This window comes from Poecilia mexicana, unplaced genomic scaffold (genome assembly GCF_051168715.1).
Source record: "Poecilia mexicana isolate PSO_F unplaced genomic scaffold, ASM5116871v1 scaffold_7, whole genome shotgun sequence".
NCBI lineage: Eukaryota > Metazoa > Chordata > Actinopteri > Cyprinodontiformes > Poeciliidae > Poecilia > Poecilia mexicana.
The window spans coordinates 23,836,292-23,858,043 of record NW_028263376.1 but is presented as its reverse complement, the minus strand read 5'-3'; the positions used below and the strand labels follow the sequence as shown (position 1 = coordinate 23,858,043).

The 21,752-nt window shown below is 39.3% G+C and overlaps 1 protein-coding gene across 1 annotated transcript in view; it reads left to right on the top strand.

Moving 5' to 3' along the window:
• The window catches only part of samd10b (sterile alpha motif domain containing 10b), a 55,579-nt gene that overhangs the window by 21,750 nt on the left and 12,077 nt on the right, over positions 1 to 21,752 (top strand). Inside the window, exons 2-3 of the mRNA XM_015006432.2 lie at positions 10,656 to 10,840; positions 19,215 to 19,383. Of these exons, the coding sequence (XP_014861918.1) occupies positions 10,656 to 10,840; positions 19,215 to 19,383 (354 nt within the window). The remainder of the gene's footprint in view (positions 1 to 10,655; positions 10,841 to 19,214; positions 19,384 to 21,752) is intronic.

Below are 21,752 nucleotides of genomic sequence, written 5' to 3'. Positions count from 1 at the left end.
AGCTTACATGAACGATGTGCTCCTACTCTGCATGTATATGAAGTTGCTCCCTACTTACTTGACCTTTCTGTGTAATTTTCCCCTTTTCATGCTGTGCCCCATTTACTCTAATTCATCCCGATGTGACAATCAGACTAATTTGGATAAAGTTTGATGACGATTTTTATGTGAGGTGAATCATAACAGTAACATCTGTATGTGAACCAAATGATCTCCCGATTGCTTCCGCAGTAAGAGCGCCGTGTTATTTAATTATTTAACACTTTATGGAAAAGATGATGCAAATATACATACGTTATATGCTGTGAAAGAAACAGTACTTAACTCTTCATTAGAAAATCATTCATGCCATGATTTTTTTCTTTCTTCTTTTTTTGACATCCACCATTCTGACTGCATCATTCATTATACATATAGCTGCCTAATGGAGCTTGTGTTGCTCACTGGTGTGTGAATGTGAGTACAGTGTCTGTGTAAAGCTAACATAGAGCAAGTGGTGTAAAGGTGTAGCAGAGCTTAAATCATAACGCCTTTGGAAAAAAAACAAAAAAACAAACGTATGCATGGGATTGCCCTGCTTTTACTTTTGCCTCATAAACCAGAATTTGGACAGTTCTCAGATTTTCACTTTTGATCCAGAATAGTTTTCTAATTAGTATTCTTTGTAATATGCGTAAATATCGCAAAACCCATCTTGGCAAATATATTGTTTACCTCATTAAAATTCCCAATGAAATATTAATGAGATAATCTTTAAACGACAACGTATCTGAAGACCTACTAAAATATTGAGGTGTGTTGTAGGAAGGAAAATATTAAAGACTAAGAAAAATTTTAAGAGTTATGCAAAACACCATATGTGCAGATTAGATTGCATCTTATAGTCAATTATATTTTTAAAGCATATTAAAAAGTTTATATTGCAGATTCATATCCAGTTAGTAAAAATCTCTTTGTAAACTCTAAAAGGAAATTTGGTTTCGCAAAAACAACGTGGTGTCCAAACATTTTGTCACATGAGTAAAAATCCTTCAGCTCAAAGTAAACAGCAAAAATAAATAAATGAAAGGCATATACACAAAAAATATATCTGCTTAACAATAAACAAAATTATTGGGTTGAAAAAAATAGTTTGTGTTTTGAAGAAAAGAGATCTTTACATTATTGTAAATTCCAAAACATAATGAATTTTGAACTTTTCTGTTACTAAAGAAAGGCATACAGTTTTCTCATTGTGTTTTGTATTTTCTTAGACAAGGAAAACTTTTCTGTTTTCAGTAACAAGAGCAGGATATATCTTTATTTGAAAACACTTTCCATATTTAGCCTAGTTTAATGAATTATTTAGAAGCAGATCTAGAAAAATCCAAGTCTGCATCAGTTGCCTGTCCCAATAGGGTCACATTTTCCACCATTCTAGTTGGGGCCCAAGATACATATTTAAGATCCGCACTGACCGATGCATTGGATAGCCCCGATACAGTCCATAAATTTAGTAAGAAATCAGGTGTCACCTTTTCTTTCAACAGTGTTGTTTCCATTTATCAATTTGCTGCAGTCCAGCTCTTCTGTGTATTTTGAGGACATGGATGACAAATGTCTGCACAGCATTTAAAAAATTATTTAAAATCTATAGACATTAATTTTTAACTACTCCATTAGTTCTACTATGCCCTTGCCACGGATATAATGGCTTTTGTAGGACAAATAATTAGCAGGAGTACACTTTACCTTAGTGTTGTTCAGGTAAAATGTACCAGAGCAACACTCTTTATTCATTGCTTTAAGTCTTCCTGTCTCATCATTTATAGCTGTCCTGTAGGGACATCTGTATGCTGCCCAGATTTTTGTGACTAGGCTGACTACACTCTTTCATTCAAAGGGTGCTGGCAAGATCACAGCAGATATAGAAAACGACCATTATTTTATAAATAGAAGAAGAAGAATGGCAAAATGTGTTTAAAAAATACAGTGTCGGTAAATTCTGATATTTTCCGTACTTTCTCCAAGCAACAACATAAAGATCAAAATAGTGCTAACATACGATTTTGAAAGAGTTCTTTTTTTCTTCGTCTTTACGCCTGAACAGTCCACATAAAATACATCAATGCATTATCATTCCCCTATCAAGGTGCAGTGAACACATTATATTTCTGTGCAGACCAGTGTCTTTCATCTGATCTGATGAGGGCAAAGGTACAGGAGCGTTTGTATCAGAGCTATGTTCAAGATTTAAGCCTCAAAATCAGGTAACTGCTGTTAATGCAGATGGACTCATTGTTTATATCCTTCCCTGATTTTATCAAACTTTATCTCATATCCTATTACTTAGATTCATATCCTCCTCCTCTGTGTCCTTCCGCTCCCTTCCTCTTTGACATTCACTCTGGATTATTGATAGGCAGAGAGATCTAATCTGTCCTCCCGTGTCGTCATATGAGGGCTTCGGCTGTGAAGGGGAGCAGACGAAAAACACTGCGTCTGATTACTTTAAATCATTGTTAACCTTTTCTTACTCTTCAATGTTCTGCTTCTTTTTGGTCTGTTCATTGTATTCTGGCTTGTTCTACACCCATTTTATGGTTGTTTTCTGCATTAACTATCTGAGCTCTAAGGTTTCCTTTTTACATTCTTCCAGTACGTGTTAAAATGTCCCACCTCTGTTCAATGCTTACTCTTCTTTTCAGGGGTATTTTAAGTTGTGAAGAAAAAAAAAACTAAACAAAAATGAAGTATTTATTCTAAATAAGAGATTTGACCAACCGCTGGTGTGGAAGAAACACCATCTATGCACCTTGTCTTCTCTCTGTGACACATCAATGCCTGATCAATAGTTCTGTCTGACTTTGTGAATGTGCTTGGTCTTCCAGAGTTGTTTTCCTTCGCAGCTGTGCCCACAGAGAGGAAACTGGCATTTATCATGTCAGCAGGGCTACGTTCTCCCAGGATAGCGCTTCTGCCCAATTTGTAGAATCATAAACGAAATGCCATCCCCACCTGTGTGCCGGGCAGCTCCGTGCATCCTGAGGCATGGCTGCCCTGTGATTCGATTCCTGCGTTTGCTCTTCATCCGCACGGCCTTCTCTCTGTAGCTTTGCTCAGCCTCAATAGCCTGGATGCATGCCGATAGAAACTCCACAGATGTACGACTGTGCGACTTGGCATGTGACTCACAGTAACGCGTGTACGGCAGTGCTGACCTTCATTCTTAGTGGTATGGGGGAATTTAGCTTGCGTGTGTGCATGCTGTGCCACGATGAGAGTTGAATCTGTGCTTGTTTACTATCATCCAATTATTTACTTGCTTTCGTGACACTGATAGTTAGTGAAAGGTAAACCTTAGCCCCATCCTCGGCGAACGCTCCCTGTCAGAGTGGATAATGGGCTGCAGTGCATAATGTGAGCTATCACGGGGTTCTTGAGTATATTCAAAGCTCTAAACACATCCCGGTCTTCCTGCTTATTCAAGAAGAGTAATTTCAAGGTTTATTCATTGGGTTCAAACTGGGTTCTCGTGGACTAGGAGTGTTGAAAGGTCCACTTACTTTACCAGCATCATGCAGAAATATTAGTGTGCTCAAAGCAGTAGTTGGGACACCAAGCGCAATGTGTTACACAAGCATTTAAAGGACTGCATTATGATGTTTCACACTGGAAGATTACAGGGTGACTGCACACATTTATGTATTACTTATGCTGCAAATAGAATGCTTTTTTTTTTTTTTTTTTTTTTTTTTTTACTGGGTTGAATGCAAAGTGTTGGAGCAAGTAAATACCAATATCAAGCAGCTGAAATGCACCATGGTATCCTCTGAATGTTGCCCAAAGTACAGTGGATAGACCAACTGCCTTCCTCTCAATGCAAGAGGGTAAAGTTAATGTGAACTGCTAGGTTGATGCCAGAGTTATCGAAGAAAAAGGAATCAGGGTTCTGCAGAAGAGCCTACACAGCAAAAATAGACTACTTTAGACACTCTTTGGAGTCAAATGAGTAATGCTGGCCGATGCCATGTTAATCTACTCTGGGATTTGGCTCGAAACGACCTTCCAGGGTGCCGTACCTAACAGCTTAATTACCTTTACAAAAGGGAATACCTCTGAGATTTGGCTATCCTTCCTGCACAGCAGATAGGTTGTTCAGTCAAGAGGAGGTGATATGAGGTTACACTTCACTGGGCTGAGTCGCTTTGACCTTCCTACCCTCTGTATGCTCATGTAAAGCTTTCTGTGACACTTTGCCCTTGGTTTTTGGCACTTCTTGTTCCAACTCCCAGGGATCCTATGCAGTCTTTGAAAGTGTGGAAAAGTATGGAATATGGTTGAATCTCTTCCTTAGTGGACAAAGGCCAGCATGAGATTTGAATTCACATGGTTTAATAACATTGAGTAAAAAAACAAAACAAAACACATTTTCACAGTATTTGTACAAAATGTCTAAAATGAAGTCTTTAACATTATCTAATAGTTTCTATTTAAAACCGAAAATCAGTAGTCATTCATATTGCTTCTAAAATTAGTTATTTAACACGTATAGTCATAAAAATCCTACTTGCTACATTAATTAATTGTTATATTAACTTATACATTTAAAAAATAATATCTTTTTTTACTTTTACATTTTAAAATTAAATTTGGAATACAGACCTGCTAACATTGTGGTTTTTAAAATGTTTATTAAATGTCTAGTAAATAAGTCGGGCTATCTGCTCAGGGATAGCAGTCCAACTGCGTAACAGACATGTCACTCAAACCTTTACAACCGAAGTTTTAAAAAGTATTGATTTAATGAGAAAAGAGTGACACTCCTTTAGTTTGGACACCATGGCAGTGAGTGTTTTAAAAACACTGTTCTTCAATACAAGAAAAGTCTGTAGGCAGACAAGTTTGTCCTTGCTGGTGAGAGTCTGTGTAGTGGCCTTCATGTAGCCAGGGCTGTTAAACTGTAAGAACAATATGGTGTAGCATTTTAATGGTTTTGAAACTATAGCTTTTTAAAACCTTGGAATGTCTTGAAACATTCTGATAAATGTTTTATACCTGATTCCAAGACATCACAAATATGCATTAAAGAAAATTGACGACAGCAAAAAAGTGTTTGGGTTTCTAGACCTAAATCCTTATTTCATTATCTGAAAAAAAAAATCTAATGAAAGTGCTGGGTTATTGACAGAGAACTCACAGATAAATGCAAATCCATTAAAAAATCATAAGATGGAAATTTCAGTGCTTTTTTTTTTTGGTCTCCAGCCAAGGGATGTCCAACTCCATTCCTAAAGAGCCGGTGTCCTGCAGTGTTCCAGGTTCAATGCACTTTAATCAAATAAACCAGGCTTCTGCAGAACTTGATATTCTGAGGAAGTAATTCAGACATTACTTGTGGCTTGTTGGAACAGTCACATCTGAAATATGAAGGACAACAACTCTCCAGGACTGAAGTTGGACATCCCGAGTACACCTGACCCTTGTAGATCAGGATTTTAACATTGCTGTGGTCTTAGCACGACACTCAGGAGGTGTGCAGCAAAGATCAGGGTCGGACAGCAGGGAAGCGGGAAAGCGGAGAAGCGGGCGGTTGTCCCGTCAGACTATCACTTTCCGAAACCACACACACACACACACACAAAAAAAAAAAAATCTCATAAAAAACGCCCATGGAGTCGCTGCGACCGCACCGCATAGAGCAGAAAACTCCTGGAGTCTAAATGACCCCGTCTCTTACTGCTGGAGTGTTAAACTATACCTGTGGTTCTTAACCTGGGTCTGGTTTAAATTCAACAAAACTATAACAAACAAAAGCGATTTTACAGACATAAACCATGCTTTCAAGAATCTGATATGTAATATTCTCATATCATAAAATTTTAAACAATCTTGATCTAAATCAGCTCCACTGCCAAAAAAATGTGAAATGTTCCTTTATCTTGCTATCAGATTGGAAGCCAACTGCGTTTTTCATGATATACTGAGAATTTCAATAAAAAACACTGCATAAAATTATTATGAAAGGAAGTCTGAACAGTCCTCTTTTTTTTACCTTTTTTTTATCTAAGCACAGCGATTTAATTGTACACAGTTAAAATGAATCCTCTCTTTACTAGTATAGTTTTCTTTTTTATTAAAACATTACATTCTGACTCCCACCGCATACTTTCCATCATCCCTCGTCCTACCGCCCCCTCTCTTGGGGGGAGGTGATAAAAGTCACTCACAAGGGCACTGAGAGATAATACAACACTAGATGGTGACAAATAGGACAGTGGGGACTTGGCAGCTGTCCAGGCTCATCGTGCGCACGTTCTGGCAGACGAGGAAAGGTGAGAGATAACCCCCGAGTCTGATTGAAATCACAAAGACATAACGAGATTTAGCAGAACCTAAATAAACGTCAGCCCCATTTTCTTAAAGCTTGCGGTCTCGCTGCCTTGCCGCTTCAAAGGGGACATTAGTTTGGCTGTGTGGATATTTAATTATCTTTGGCTGATCTTAAATTCTCTTTGGTATCTTGTGCCAGAAGGTTAAGCCAACTAAGTCCATTAAAGTCTGCAGAATGAGTGCTTTGCCTTCATTTTTATGACCGCTTTAGGAGAGGGAGTCCAGCACTGTGGAGAGATTTAGATTCCAATAGATGAGAGCGGTCATAATCCAGCAATTCTTCATTTTAAAGGTTATGTCTATCGAGTGTGGAATCATTGTTTATTGGCAGCAAAGTTTTGGCTTGTAACATCAACGTCTCGTCCTCCCGAGATCTTTTTACCTTGATACAGTCAAGGTTGGTTTACAGGAATCCAGGACTAATTTACAGCTCAACTCCCTCCTTCTCCTCCTTGTCAGTCTCGCTCCCGCTTCTCTGCTTCCTCTTGTCTCTTTCTGATAGATTGGCAGGTCTTTAGGGTTTTAAGGCGCTTAGTTTTCCATGTTCCTTCCTCCTGTCTCCCGCCGTTAGGCTGACTGGCAGTAATTATATCTGAGTTGGGGCCTGGTTGATCCCGACGACCCCAAGGACGTGACGACAATAAAAAAGACAGAGAAATGCGAAAAGATTACAAGAAGGAGAAGAAAAAGTATAAGATAATGAAAAAAGGAGTACACCCCGTAAGACAGCGAGGCTGAACCATGCAGAAAAAGGAAGTCAGGAATGATGCACATCTCTGCAGAGTAAGAAATAAATGGAGGGAGATAGGCTGGACAAGGTTACACTTCACTGATTCCTGACAGGGATTTTTCTTTTTCATATTCCCTTTCTTCCCCCTTGTTCCTTCCTGCATCACAGGTATGGGAACTCGGTATTCATCGTTGTTCACTCGAGCGGCCTTGTACGCTAAGAAAACGTGTTTTTGTCTTCACTCCTCTTAGCTGCAGCCAGGTGCTTCTCCTCAAACATCAACTGTCTTCCAACAGGTTTCAGTGCTCTGCTGTTAAATTGTGAAGTAAAATCAGAAGATTTGTTTTTCCCTTGATGGATGAAGTTACATTTCTATATGTTTTTTTAGCAGTTCCAAAAACAAGAATGTTAATTAATCCCTCTAAATGGTCCTTATGTAGGTGTGTGTGTGTGTGTGTGTGTGCATGTGTTGTCCTGTGATGGACTGGTGACTCGGTGTACTCTTGCCCAATGACCGCAGGAAATAGACACCAGCCTCCCTGCGATCCTGCTAGAATAATCAGAAATTGACGATCAATGGATTTTTTTGAATTTCTGAGCTTATTTTAACCAGGACACCTTCTTTTTGTTTATATAAAGTCCAGAAGAGTCTTAAATTTAACTCTCATTCTTGTTGAGAGAGAAAAATGCACTGAGGAAAATGAAATTAAGTTTCCCCTGCTCTCCTGAAAGCTTTCTCTTACATTGTTCTCTTATAAAGATTTTTTTTTTTTTTACATCGGAAAGAAATGAAAATGACATTTGTTACGCCTTGTTCCACTTTTAGTTCTATAATCAGCAAATCTCTCTGTCTCAATAACCATATTCACATGAGCTGACAAGATATGAAAGGGAAGTTCAATTAACACAAAAGAATTGGGTACTGCTTTGAATATGCTGTGAGTCTGCAGTTACTTGTACTTGCAGACTCGTAATAAACTGAAATCATCTCCTGCATTTTCTCAACCAGCTGCAGTGCAGTCAAAATGTCGTATATCGTTGTTTTTACAACACTTATCCATTTCAATTCTGTTCAGGCTTGCAGCTCACATTCGTTTTATTCATTCCAATTTTCAGGCCTGTAATCGAGAAATCTATGCGAAAAGGAGTGTTAAAGACAGCATGCAGAAGACAGCGCAGAACTGATCTGAAAGTTGGCGAAAAGTAATAATATTTCTGTGAGAATATGAACTTGGGCCTCAAACCAAAACACAATGTGCCACATAGAACAAAAAAAAAAACTAGTTTCCAGTGTCTCCAGCTCAAAAGTGAGTTCAGTTTCTTTTATAGGGAGCAAATCATTAAAAATGCCATGAGAGCAATAAAAACTTAGCAGCCTTTCACCTAACAAAGTGATTTAAAATCGCTCTGTGGTTTGCTACAGTGACAAATAACTGATGAATTCTGAAACGTTAAATTCTTCTAAGAAGTAATGCAGTTGTTCAAATATCAGCTCTGGCTCTGACCAGCATTTTTGTTTTTTCTTTTCTTTGATTCAAGCAGGCACTGACACTCGCGTCTATTTATATTCTTACATTTGCATCACATCATGCAACACATTTTAAGCCCAACTGCAGATTAACTGCAACTTAGCCTTCAGTTAGGTCTTTGTGTCGAAATTTTCCCCCAAAAAAGGATCCAGGAGCTAATGTTGCACTGCTAGCTGGAAGCAAAGTAAAAATACTGATATCCATTCAGACAGAAGCTGCCATCAAATTCATTGTTGTCTGAGCCTTTTCCTGGCTCAGACAATGATAAAAAAAGAGAAATACAGAAAAACGCAGGATGGACTAGGTTTCTCAGCTGATCAGGAAAAGCCTTGGGATTCCCCTATGGATGGACGGATGGAGTCTTTCTATAAAATCTCTGCTGACTTGCTACTAGAGTTGTCACCATGGCATGAACTGTGTTATGTCCTATCCCTCGCTGTTGTGTTGTTCCTTGTTTGGAAGCCAAGTCTCCTGTGCTATATAATCCTTTGACACAAAATATATTTCCAGTAGTGACTGCTCTATATACGAGCTGTTCAGCTTCGTACATAGAATCTTTAGTTTGTGGGGTTTTTTTTGTCAAGAACACAATCCACTCCTCGTTCATAACGGCAGACAGTGGCGCTGTGCAGTTCTGGAAGACATGGCGTTATTCTACTGTGGGGGCGACTGTGGCTCAGTAGGAAGATTTGAAAGTTGTGTGTGTGATTTCGGCTTCCCCCTGTCACATGTCAATGTGCAGTCCCATTGGACAAAGCGCTTTTGTTGTTCATGTAGGAATGAGTGTGATTAGGTGAATGTGGCTCTAGGGTGAAGTGCTGTAAGCGGTCGCTATGGCTGGAAAAGCTTTTGATGTAAATTAATTTAATTCACTATTTTTATACATATAGAGTAATGCCTTCTTGCTTTAGAAAGACAGGCCTTTCTAAGGGTCTAGTTGTGTCTAAACACTGTTTTAAAATTAAATATCTGCTTTATAAAACCTAGAACAGATGTTTGTGATTGATTTGTTTCATTCTTTGATATGATGTGGTTGTTTGGCTATTTGATAAATACACTTTGCTCTTTTACATGTACTCAAATATTTACTTTTTATTTCTGTATCTGTATTAACCACTGATTATTTTTATTCATTTCTGCTCCATGGAGCCTTTTTTATTGAACAATGCAGCCATGTATAAGTGATTTACCAGATACTGGCTGTCTGTGGCACAGTCGGGTTGCTATTAACCCCTAATAAATGGGCTTCTTGCCAATCCATCCAGGCATGAAATAACACTGCAACTCATGCTAGATGTTATTACTATTCACCGTCTTTGGTTCTCTTGACAAATGAGTTTTGGGCCTAACAGCAACTCGCTTGTGATTTAACACTTTTAAATAGATTCCCAAAGATCTTGAGGTAATGTTTCTCCTCCTCTTTAATTCACATTACATTGCATTAAATTACCCCATAGGGGAATAAAAGCCCAATGACTCCATTTCACTATTGGATAATAGCTCTGCTAGAGATGACAAACCACAGGTCAGATTTGATTCAAAGTGCATAAGATGCCTCATGGCGTTCGCTGAACTGCACTTTGACCCTAAGCTGACAAGTTGTCTGCTTCGCCGTGTCACAGCCAACATGTCTGTCCATCCATCCAACATTCCTGAGAGAGCAGGGTGAATGAAGGACAGAGAAGAGGAAGTGTGGAGGGCAAGATGAGTGAGACACATCCCATATATTCATGATGTAGGGGTTATATAAACAGGAACCAGTCTGGTAAGAGAGTTACTTTTCCAGAAATGATGTGCTCCCTCTTTGAATATGCACTCAGCATAATTAGAAATCACAGTGAAGTAGCTCAATCTCCCAGAATCATCATTGCATCAGCCGTCTGTCTGTTTACAGCGAATCTAGAGTTGGTAAGCAGTGTGCATACATTAGAGTAAATGTCAATATCACTCGTTGTAAAGATTTTATGTGGGCAAAGGTAGAAAAATGCTGATTGGCTAAAATTCTCCCTTTCTCTCCTGACCAGCGGCGTCCAGCTTCAGTTTTTGCCGTGCCTCCCTGGAGCACACGGTGTCTGCTGAGGAGCTGAGCTACCAGCTGCCGCGTCGGGCCGGAGGCAGCAACCTGACCTGGCACGACGGCCGCGGCCAGAAGACAGCGCACACGCGCACCGTCAAATTACTGCAGCAGCCGGGCACAGAGGGCATCCAGGTAGAAGCATTTCTGCACAAACAGAGCAGAAGCCGAGTGCATCCGGTCCATGAAACTAACCCCAAGTGGCGGTTTTGCTCGCAAAATGAGGTCAAACATATTTCGGCAATCAAGTGCTCTTTAAGATAATCCCTTATCAGAAATACGTTTGGCATTCTCAACCGTCTTTTTCTTCTTACACCCCACTGCTCACATCCACTTCCATGTCCCACTCCAGTGTCCTACAGTCAATGCAGTAATTTCCGATTTAAATATCAGAAACAAAACATTTTCTCTCAATGAAAATGCCAAGCAGTCTCCTTGGTTTTTAGCACCACAGATCAGAGATAAACTTCCGAATATCTGGGTATTGATGTGTGGCTATGGTAGGACCTAAATGCATATTAGACCGAAGTGATTACGGACAGATTTTATTAGTAGTAAACTGAAAGGAACCAGCAGTGAGACAAAACGGTGATCATAAATACTGTGAAAGTGTTGTTAGTGGCGTGGAAACCAGGTGAGAGAAAGTGCTGAGCAGGAAGCCTAACACCAACTTAAAAGCATAAAATTACAAATTTAGCTTATTTTCACAAGATTGTGGATAAATGTTTAAAGTTGTGGCACACCAGTACAGCCACAAGATCATAATAGTGCAAAAGAAGCATCTGCATTGCTTACTTCAGTCATTGTTTATATCCGGTTTTATCCCATCTGTCTTCTTCTGGTTAAAAATTATGATACGTTTCACGTCCATGACATAAAAGTTGGACAAAATGTGATATGAACGTTCTGACTGACGCGCCGAAAACTCTCAGATATCGTATCTGATTTAGTACCACATGTAAAAGTGGAATAAATCACATCTTTGGGGGGGTGAAGCGATTGGAACTGGGCCGTTCAGACTATCATGAAAAAGTCGGGTTTGGATCATCGGCATAAAAAAAAAAAAATCATATTTTCGTTGCATTTTCCTGTTGTGTGAATTTAGCCGTACTTATAGGAAACAGAAAATCACCAAAATAAGTGGAATTTAAGGACTTAGATTTTGTTATCTTTTGCAAGTTTTAAGAATTATTAACCAATTGAAAGTGATTCTGAAGTCCTACCTGGAGCCTTATGTAGTACATTTTCTTATTAGTTCAGTTTCAAAACAAATTGAGAGATCTACTTGTGAGATGTCATTGGAGATGAGCCAAAACGTTCAGTATCAGACGCGCACGTCCCCAGATCAAATCTCAACCTTGACAGAACGCTTAACAGCTTTAGCCTGTACATATTGCTCCCTGATCTTGGTTGATTTTGCAGTGGTAGAACCACCAGAGAAGAACGGGTTATGTAACAGTCGCACAACTGCTGATGTAATGGTGCTTGTGCGGTCTAAGTGAGTCAGAAAGCAAGAGATGATGTTTAATGTTAAATATGTCTGAAATATTTCTTTATTTTACAGATAAATGTTTCTCACCAGGGATTTAAAAGCAATGAGTTTAAACACCAGATATAAAACTCATTTGAGTGCCGTCAGGCATGTGAGGAATATTTAGTGGCTTATCATCGTAGCGATTCCATGCAGGGAGCCGCTCGCACCATTTAGTTGGAAACACTGCTTTACTGAAACTTTAATTCCTTCCAAAGCAAATGAGAAGTGAATCAAAATGAAAAATGACTATATTAGAGCGGATTGAATGCGTCGGACCTAAAGCGGCATGTGAATCAACTCCCTCTTTTCCATTTAAATATTCAAGTGACAGAGAGCAGATAGCCCCATGGATGTCCTTTCTTTCATTTTTCCGACCGCTTTTTGAGAAAGTTTGTAATTCAGAGGCTGCAAAACATGCACACTGTACTCGGTTTGTTTAATAATTCATAAAAGAGAGTCCTCTTAGCTGCAACAGCTGTAAAAGGCTTAATAAGAGACGAGTGAAGAGCTGTTTCCGTGTGATTACACAAAGCTTGGATAATTAAAGCTCCTTTATACCATGAGAACTAAAGCTTATCACTTCCTTTTGGCGACAAGCTTCTTTTTGCATTATTTAACAAATGAGAGTGGAGTCCAGCTCCACGAGGTGCGTCTGCGCATTTTCAAAACACCACGGTCTCTGCTCATATAGCTGTAATGATAAGAAACGCGTGTTTATTGGGGTGCAAGTGTGCGCGCGCGTGCATTGTGTTAACTGCTTGTGTGTGCATGCGGTCCTCTCAGGACGGATGATTAGATTATTCTCCATTAAACTTGCTGGGCACACACAGGCCTTAATGAGGGAGCCGTTTAAGTAAAACACGGCTCAGTTTCTGGATGTAAGGTAGGACCTGGGGAATCCTTCTTATGCGCTTAACAAAGCTGATAAAGCACGTTATGCATCGCTGTGCAAACTCCCAGTCAGGGGGTGATGAAAGATAATGATGGGCGAGGAAGGCGAGGTGGTGATGGTGGTGGTGTTTATCCATGCACAAACATGATTGTTAGTATCAAAGATGTCCACAGCCTCTAAGTGTCACTGGTTCAAATAGAGTGCGGCGACACATACGGTCACTAACAACCATATATCCTGTTTTCGGTGATTTAGAAGAAATAGGACAAAGGTGTAAGCTAAGCAAATTACAATTATCCAGACCATCCAGTAACAAAATTATTTATTATTCTCTTTAACTGAGTTTAACTGTGTTTTTGGTTGCTGGATGTGAACCAATACACCGACCTCTCTGCTTGCTGAATTATTTTTTTTTTTCCAAATAATGAGCTACTGTCTCATCGGTGCACCTTCTGTGTCGACCGTGCCTTGGCTGCTGTTTGGATAACCAGATGGGGGCTAAGGGAGGGTTTTCTGCGCGTGGCTCATTTTGCTGTCTGCCACACAGCTTGTGGGTGAACGTTTAGATGAGACCGGGGACTAGGTGGAATAACAAAGACACAATTTAAGAAGTCTCCTTTTCTCTGAAGCAGGACTGAGCTTGTTACAGGAAGCAAAGCTCCTTCTTCGTGCGCTAATTTGCTTTGCCTTGGTGGGCGAATAAGAAAGACTGCTCTGTGATTATTTTCTCCCTTCTCATTACCGTGTGCCGTGGCTGACCTTTTGAGCTGACACTGACACAAAGAATTGAATTAATGGAGAAAACACACATGCATGTAATTTGCAGTCCTTTTTTTTATTATTATTAGAGATGACATCTTTTAGTCATCTCTTGTCTACTGTATTATCTCTAGTCTACTGTATTCTCACCACAGTTCTAAATTTTTTCAGTATAAATATTTACAATGTTTGTGGGGATTTTTTTTATATTTAGTATTTTACCTTTAAGTGATGGTATTTATGCTGCTTCCCTCTTAGCAGAGGGCCATTTCTCAGAATGTGAGTAGTTTATATTATTATGGCTGGTTTATACGCACCATTTCTGTTCTTTCTAGTGACATGGAAGCACATGCTTTTGAGGAGCATTTTCTCTTGTTTAGTTTTGGAGCTAGGTAAAGTCTGAAAGCCCTTCAATTTTTTTTACAAGCATTTGCACGGTTCAGTATAAGTAGAGAAAAAACATTTTGCAAAATGGTTGGAATCGACTTGCGAAAGCCAAACTTTGCAGTTAACATTTAAAATGGGAACATACTATTTCTACATTTCTTCTTATGCTCCCAGTTGTTGACAGGTTTTTTTTCTGCAGCGCCGTCCACTGCAGCTCCCCTTATGACATGACAGACAGAGATTAAAGTCTCAGTGGGATAAAACAAAGCATCTTCCTGAATCTCCATTCAGTCTACCTGTTACCTGCCGAAGGTCTGGCTCTGTCTTGGTCTGTCGAAGCCCAGCTAAGTCGCAGACTTTAATAGTTTCCGCCATCTGTGTTTCCTTTGACGTAATTGCAAACATCCCACTGATGATAACAAATTCCGTCACTTAGTTACTGCATTTGCATCAAAGAGCTTTGTATTGTATTATTTTGTCTGCATATGGAGTCACAAAATCATGGAAATCACACAGCCACCTGCAGGGAACCTCGTGGTCGACTGGCTGACGAGTTCCGTGAAGCTAATGATCACCTCGGTTGTTTAAAACCGCGATGATGAAGTGCAGAAAACAGACAGACACACACACACACACACACACACACACACACACAAAGAAAATAAGAGCTGCTGGGCAAAGAGCCAGAAAAGCTTGAGCCTATATTGTCCTTGTCCTGGCACTCAGTGATGTGTTGCACTCTTCAAGACACATGTTTGACTCATGCTAAATAGAGAGCTTTGCGAAAATCCCATCTGGCTCTTTGTCCACCCACTGAGAGGCTGCTCATATTTGCATGAGTGCAAACCTTTTTAAACACTCAGAGTCCCGGGGACAGGCAAAAACAGAGCTGCACAAAAGCTGGCCGAGGTTGACAGTTCACACACTTCCACAAAGTTACTTACACAAGAACAGTCAAGTAGACACTTGACAAAAAGCCGCTGGAGCATTTACAGAATCACCGTGACACACTTAAGCAAAGGCATGAGACTGGACTGAGCAGGGCGAAGTAACGGGGTGCTAAACGGTGGAATCGACGCTGCCAAGAAAAGGGGAGCCGAGGAAAGTTTCTGTGCAGAGAGGGACGAGGGAGGAAGGAGATATATCGGATCATATGTCATGATGTGCCAGGGTCTTTGGGATCAGAGAGACAGATTACAGATCCAACTCTATAATGACAGCAGAGCAAGAGTTCGATGGGCACCAAAGATTGGGGAAAGGGAAGGAGTTGTTTGGTCAGACAGCAGATTGCAGGGATGATGGAGGAGGAGTGTTTAGTATCCTGCTGAGGGATGAAGTGGCACCCAGAGAAGATTTACAGCCGAGAGAGAAAGTAAGGAGGCAGTACATGATATGCATACCACAAAAAAATCAATCTATTCATCCTTTTACAGTAGAATTTTTACTGCTGATTAGCATTAGATCGATCGTCAGTCTCACGCAGGGTCTAACAGACAGCCATCGGAAGAGGTGTGTTATCGGTTGCAAAGAATGAATTTAGCAGATTCCCCACGCTCTCTTGACTTTCAGCTAATCCCTAATTAACTACACACGAAGACACTGCAAACACACACACACACACACGCGCACACAAAATTACTAAGGGAGGACAAAGCTCACAGAAGTCAAGGTAATGCACAGACCGAACAGACGAGAAGATGAAAAAGGAAAAGAAAAAAAAAGATGTGGAGTGAGAGTGTCAGGCGGAGCAGCCTGAGATTTATGTGAACTGAGTGGAGGAGGATATGGGACATGATAGATCAAAAGGAGCAGTGAATGGCAAAAAATGCTGTTTCAGTACACAAACAGAATGATCAATGGGAGAGTACTGAGAAAGTCAGAGTTTGGGATGGATGGGTGGAAATGCACAAAAAATACTCTGAAATACTGATATATAAACCTGCATATTTTTTATCCAGAATTTATTGGAGGGCTGCAAAATAGTTTCAAATGATCTAACCATGTTTGTTTTTAGCCTACATCAACCAACTCCTACTTTGAAAGCTTGACACTTTCTCCTTTCTGAAATTCATTCGTAATTCTTTGAGTAATACTTTTCAACTATTTCACATTTTCGTCATGTTGCAACTTCAAACGCCAGTGTAGTTTTGGGGGAATTTTCTGGAGCGAGGAGATCAGATGAAAGGCCCATGATGGAGGAAATACAGAAATCCACAACTCAGGCGGGAGGATCTGTCAGCTGTGGGTGCTGAGAGATCCATATATGTGGCCTTTATGGAAGAGTGTCGAGAGGAAAGCTTTTGTAAAAAGAAATCCATAAGAAATCCTATTTATAGTTTCCCTCAAGCCATATAGAGGACACAGTAAACACTTAGAGGAAGGTGCTATAGTCAGAGAAGGAAATCAGACATCACAGTCTATATATTTCTGTAAAAATAATATTGCTTTATCTTTATAATGAAAGTGGTGCTGGCAGCATTATGCTGTCGGGATGCACTCTTCATTACAGAGTTGATAGGAAGATAGATGGAGGGCGGTACGAGAAGAAATCGTGGCAGAGGTTCACTTTCAGCAGAACAACACTTTAATTACTGTTATTGTCTCCAGTTATTTAACACCTTATTACAACCAATCAGGAGCTTCGTTAGCTGTACAAAGCGTGCTTGAAATAAAATATCTCTGATACCTGGTCTGATAAAGTTTCATTGATTATTTCTGTGCATAAGCTGTATTTTTTTTATTCATTTATTTATCTTTTTTTGCATAATGTCTTGAGACATTTGTTGTGAATTGGCGTTATATAAATAAACTTAGTTACCAAGTGTTACATTAAAAAAACAGAATAAGAACCTGTCATATAAGAGTTTGTCTTTCTCCAGACAGATTCACATTTTTCTGCGACTGCCAGCTTTTCTTCCCTCCCCCCCCTTTTTCTTCCCAGTCCATATCATCAACATTTTATAGACCGCCTCAGCAGATGCAGCCTCTGCCGGGCCCCTATCCTTTCCGTCTTTCTTCTATATGTAACAAATGAGGGACCTCCTCCAGCTGGACAGAAGTAGGTCTCAGGAGGAGCTGGGAGGTAGCAAAGGGTGAGCAGAGACGAGACAGAGCTGGCCAGAGGAGATGCAGTCTGATGGATGGCCAACAAATGGAGCGAGAAGAGTGAGGGATGGAAAAAAGAGAGAGACAGAGGGATGATTGGGAACTATTATTCCATTTCCCTCTTGTCTGGCTTCTTGATGATGAAGGCCATTATTCACACTCAGAGTATAGCTAACTCTTCAGCTCACAGCATTCCCTCCCTTTTCTGTCCTATTTTATATGCGCTCACCTTTTCTGTCTGTTTCACTGAATGCCATTTGCTACATTTTGATTATAAATGTACACGTAAATCTGAAACAAACGTAAACCTATGTACTTTATTACCAACGTACTCATTCGTCTGCCATTATGAACATTCTTAATCCATATAATAACATGGTTTTGGGTGACAGCTTAAACTTTTCTAGAAAGGCTGAGAGAATAAAACTGTTCCACACTGGGTTAAGTTATTTGGTTAATTTTACTCATTTGCAAAGTCAAAATGAAATAACTGTCTGGTTTCCTGTTGTATAAGCAATGATTATCCTCTGTTTATCTTATTTAATCATCCAGAGGAGTAACCAGTCCCACGTCTTCTCGAACTCGATCCCAGCTAATGACTGGGCTCAGCTGTACATTTTCTGATGCCGACTTGCTCAGAAATATGTGTGTAATTGGAAAACAGGCACACTGGAGAGGGGAAATGCAGATGTTTTCAATTAAGTCCAATAAAGCAGATCACACTTGGTTGACCAGCCCTTAAGATTCGATAGCTTATTAAAAGGGAAGGTAATTGAAGCTGCATGTACAAATATACAGCGCTTGCTGCATGGGAGCCAAATTGAGATGTGCAGCTTTTCTGCAAGCTGACCATTCTGTTCTCAGTGAAAGTGTGTCTATGTTACATTTGTGCATATGACATTTCAGCGTACTTAATCTCATTAAACGCAGTCAGCTATCGAGCGCAACATTTGGCAGCCGTTCAGTGCTTTTCCGCTGAAAATAAGCCAAAGTCTTTGTTTTAGAGTCAACTCAGCCAGAACATAATTGAATGGATTAGCTATGAGAGTAAGTAACTTCTAATGAGAACTGAGGGGACAGGGTGATCGTTGTGTTTTCTGGCCTCCTGAACCGGTTGTCACTTTGTAATATCCAAATTAATTTCCTGCAATCGACTCGTGCAAAGGAAGGGCCTGCGTTGGCTTCAAGCCCGTGTCGGTTAGTGAGCGGAAAACAAGAAATGCAAAAAGACAACTGAAAGTGAAACTGTTAGATAAAAATCTTAGAAGAAACACCGTGAGCAGTTTATTTTTTAGTATTTTTTTAATACAGCGTCCCTCTTAATCAGGGGTTGTGAGGTGAACATAAGACGCTAATTCAAATTTAATTCAACATCTGTTTGCCTGTTTATGCCCACAAGCTTTCAAACCTTAATCTCACTAATGAATCAAGCTGCATGGGAGCTAATTGTGTTGATTAAATTTGTTCTGTATAAAGCAAATTATACCAATTTCTTTAAGATTATACAAGCAGAATAAATCAATCAGAAAAACATTTTTGGTTTGGTAGAGTTAAGGAAAAGTGTCAGTCAATATTGCAATTTGTTGGCAATTAGATGACTGTTTTCCTATTACTATTTTCCTGTCTCTGGTTTACACTACTGGGAGTAGTTTTCTTTAAAATTGTGGTATTTGAATGCATCCCTCCATCTTATTTCAGCATAATGTGACAATCCTGCATGGTGAAATGAGCTACATCAGTTACTGCAGTTTAACTGGGAAAACAGAGCTGTGTTTCAAATCTCGTAGGAAGACTGAGATACAAACATACTCAGTTGCTGTTTTGTGTTTCAGCTGCATCCGGGTGAAGCCTTCACCGTCTATCACACCAGTCCTACGCTGTCCTGTCTGTCCAAACCTGTGGTGCTGTGGACTCAGCAGGATGTCTGCAAGTGGCTGAAGAAACACTGTCCTCACAACTACCTGACCTACGTAGAGGCCTTCTCCCATCACGCTATCACAGGTGCAACACACGGCAGAAAGATGAAAGCACGCCGTCTTTGCAACGCATTAAATGACATGAAGTAACTGTGATCGTTTGTACTTTTTTGTACGACTGTACAAAAAATGTGCAGTATCAAAATATTATTGAATATTAAGTATTTTTCTTAGTATTGTTTCGAGTTTGAAATTATAGTATTATGATAACCCTAGAAATGTTTCAAATTGGTGTACCGCTTTTACCAGTGGGTATTTGTATTTCTATGAGAATATTACTTCTGAGTGTTCCTCAGGGTAAACTATCTTAGAAATTATTCCTTGACCTTTAGAGGTTTTTTTAATACACAGTTTAGATGTATTTTTCTATTAAGGCACATTAAATGAATGCATTAAAATGCTAATAGGTGTCACATGGGTCTTTTTTTTTATCCGACAGCATAGTTTTTCAGCTTGAAGGGGATTTAAACTCAAAAATCTGCAACTGAGATTTAAAGTCTTCATTGTGAGGTGACTTAAAGGATAAAGTCTCTATATTAGGTGAAGATGGGCAAAGCTGCAGAAAGAAAACAGAGTAATAATAAGAGTGTATTTGTTACAAAGTAAAAAAAAAACCCTACAAAAGCACATGCAGGCACCTCTACATTTAAAACCATACTGCCACCAGATCCAGATCCAGGACTTGCACACATTTCTTCCAAACCTTGAGAGGCCAAATAGTATTTCATGGCTGCACAGAGAACAGATTGCTGAATGGTGCCGTAGGGTCATTCACCACTCAAACTACATTTGCATGTAGGCTTTTGAGGAGCCACATGCTGTATGTACACATTTGCTTTAGGGTGAACAAGCTCGACAAAACTGCGCCGACATGGATACAGTTTATAGAATTTGTCGAAAAAGAGGTAAGGAAAACGGCTCAGATCTCATGTGCTCTGTGATGCCAGTTTACTTAATGCTATTATTATTTTCTTTTGCTAAATTGCCAAATGAGTTCTTGTTTTTGGAGTCGTCATGACACAATTGCACACAAAAAAGTGTTCTACATAAACCCGCATGACTTTTGTGTAAGATATTAGCAGCTCCGTGCTAGATTCTGTTTTCTGTACCACATTAGACCAGTGACCCAAAAGTAAATGTATCTATTTCAGTCTCTTTGTTAGGGCACGGTTACAGTGGAACAAAGCTGCCTGAGGACAGTAATGGAGTTTGTTGTTTGTATTTACATTTGTGGTGTGTGTGTGTTACTTAAAGAGAAATCAAAACGGTTAACTTGCCGTGTCTACAAACCTTAGAAAATTACCTTTCAATGCTGGCATTGTTCGTGAAGACTTAGATTATCAGACTGTCTGTTATGTAATTTTAACTTGGTTCCACCACACAGTACATAATGTTTATATTATATATGTATGTAGTCTGCATTTACTTAATATCTATACATGCTAATTATTCTGCCATTTAAAGTTTCCATCATATACTAATTCCTTAGCTATTACTAAACTGTATTAATGTGTATATAGACTACCAAAGTAGAATACAATCTCCTTTTCTGCTTATCTTTTTCCAAAAGGCAGAGCAGGGAAATGCATATTAATAACCGCGTGAATTGGGATGGAGACCACATGTTAGTTTTGCATTAAAAAACTAATTTGAGCCTGAAGCACCCGCCAGACTTGTTTGTAGCTACCTCTTATTTTTTTATTTATTTATTTTTTTTAAAGAGCTCCAAAATAAATCTGTATTCAATAGCGGTGGCATAATCCTGCTCTGAAAAATGTTAAAAAGTGCAACTGTTAATTTAAGTGCTCTGATTCAGCGGAGGGGAAACTCATTACGAACTGATTTTTAGGGTCTGCAAAGGTTAAAATTCAGTTTAGCCTTTGCAGATTCTTCTTCCGTTGTTATTCATTGTTTTATAATTGTATCATCCGTCTAACCAGGAACTGACTATGCCTTCATATTTTATATATTGAAAGTACTCCAACCATGTCTCCTGTGAGCTCTGTAAGTACATAGCTCACTAAAAACATGGTTGGAGTACTTCACTTTAAAAAGTACTTGAAACTTTTAAAGTTTTAGAAGATACTCATATTACATTTTTGAAACTGATAAGGATTCTTTGCTTATTGCTGCCTCAAAGCAAAATAAGAAAAATAAAAAAGAGTAATTTACATATTTGTATGTCCCCTGATTCAAGGATACTGAAAATGTATCAAACTGCGACCTATGTGTACCCATGTGTGGCATAATGGTGCCTAAAGGTTGAGGTTTGGAGCACTGAACTGCTACAAAATGTAATAATGACATATATTTGATGCGTAAACTCTTTTTACTTGCTTAGTGGGTACGCACACATTTCTAAAGGATTTTAGAAATGTAATACTTAATGTTTGG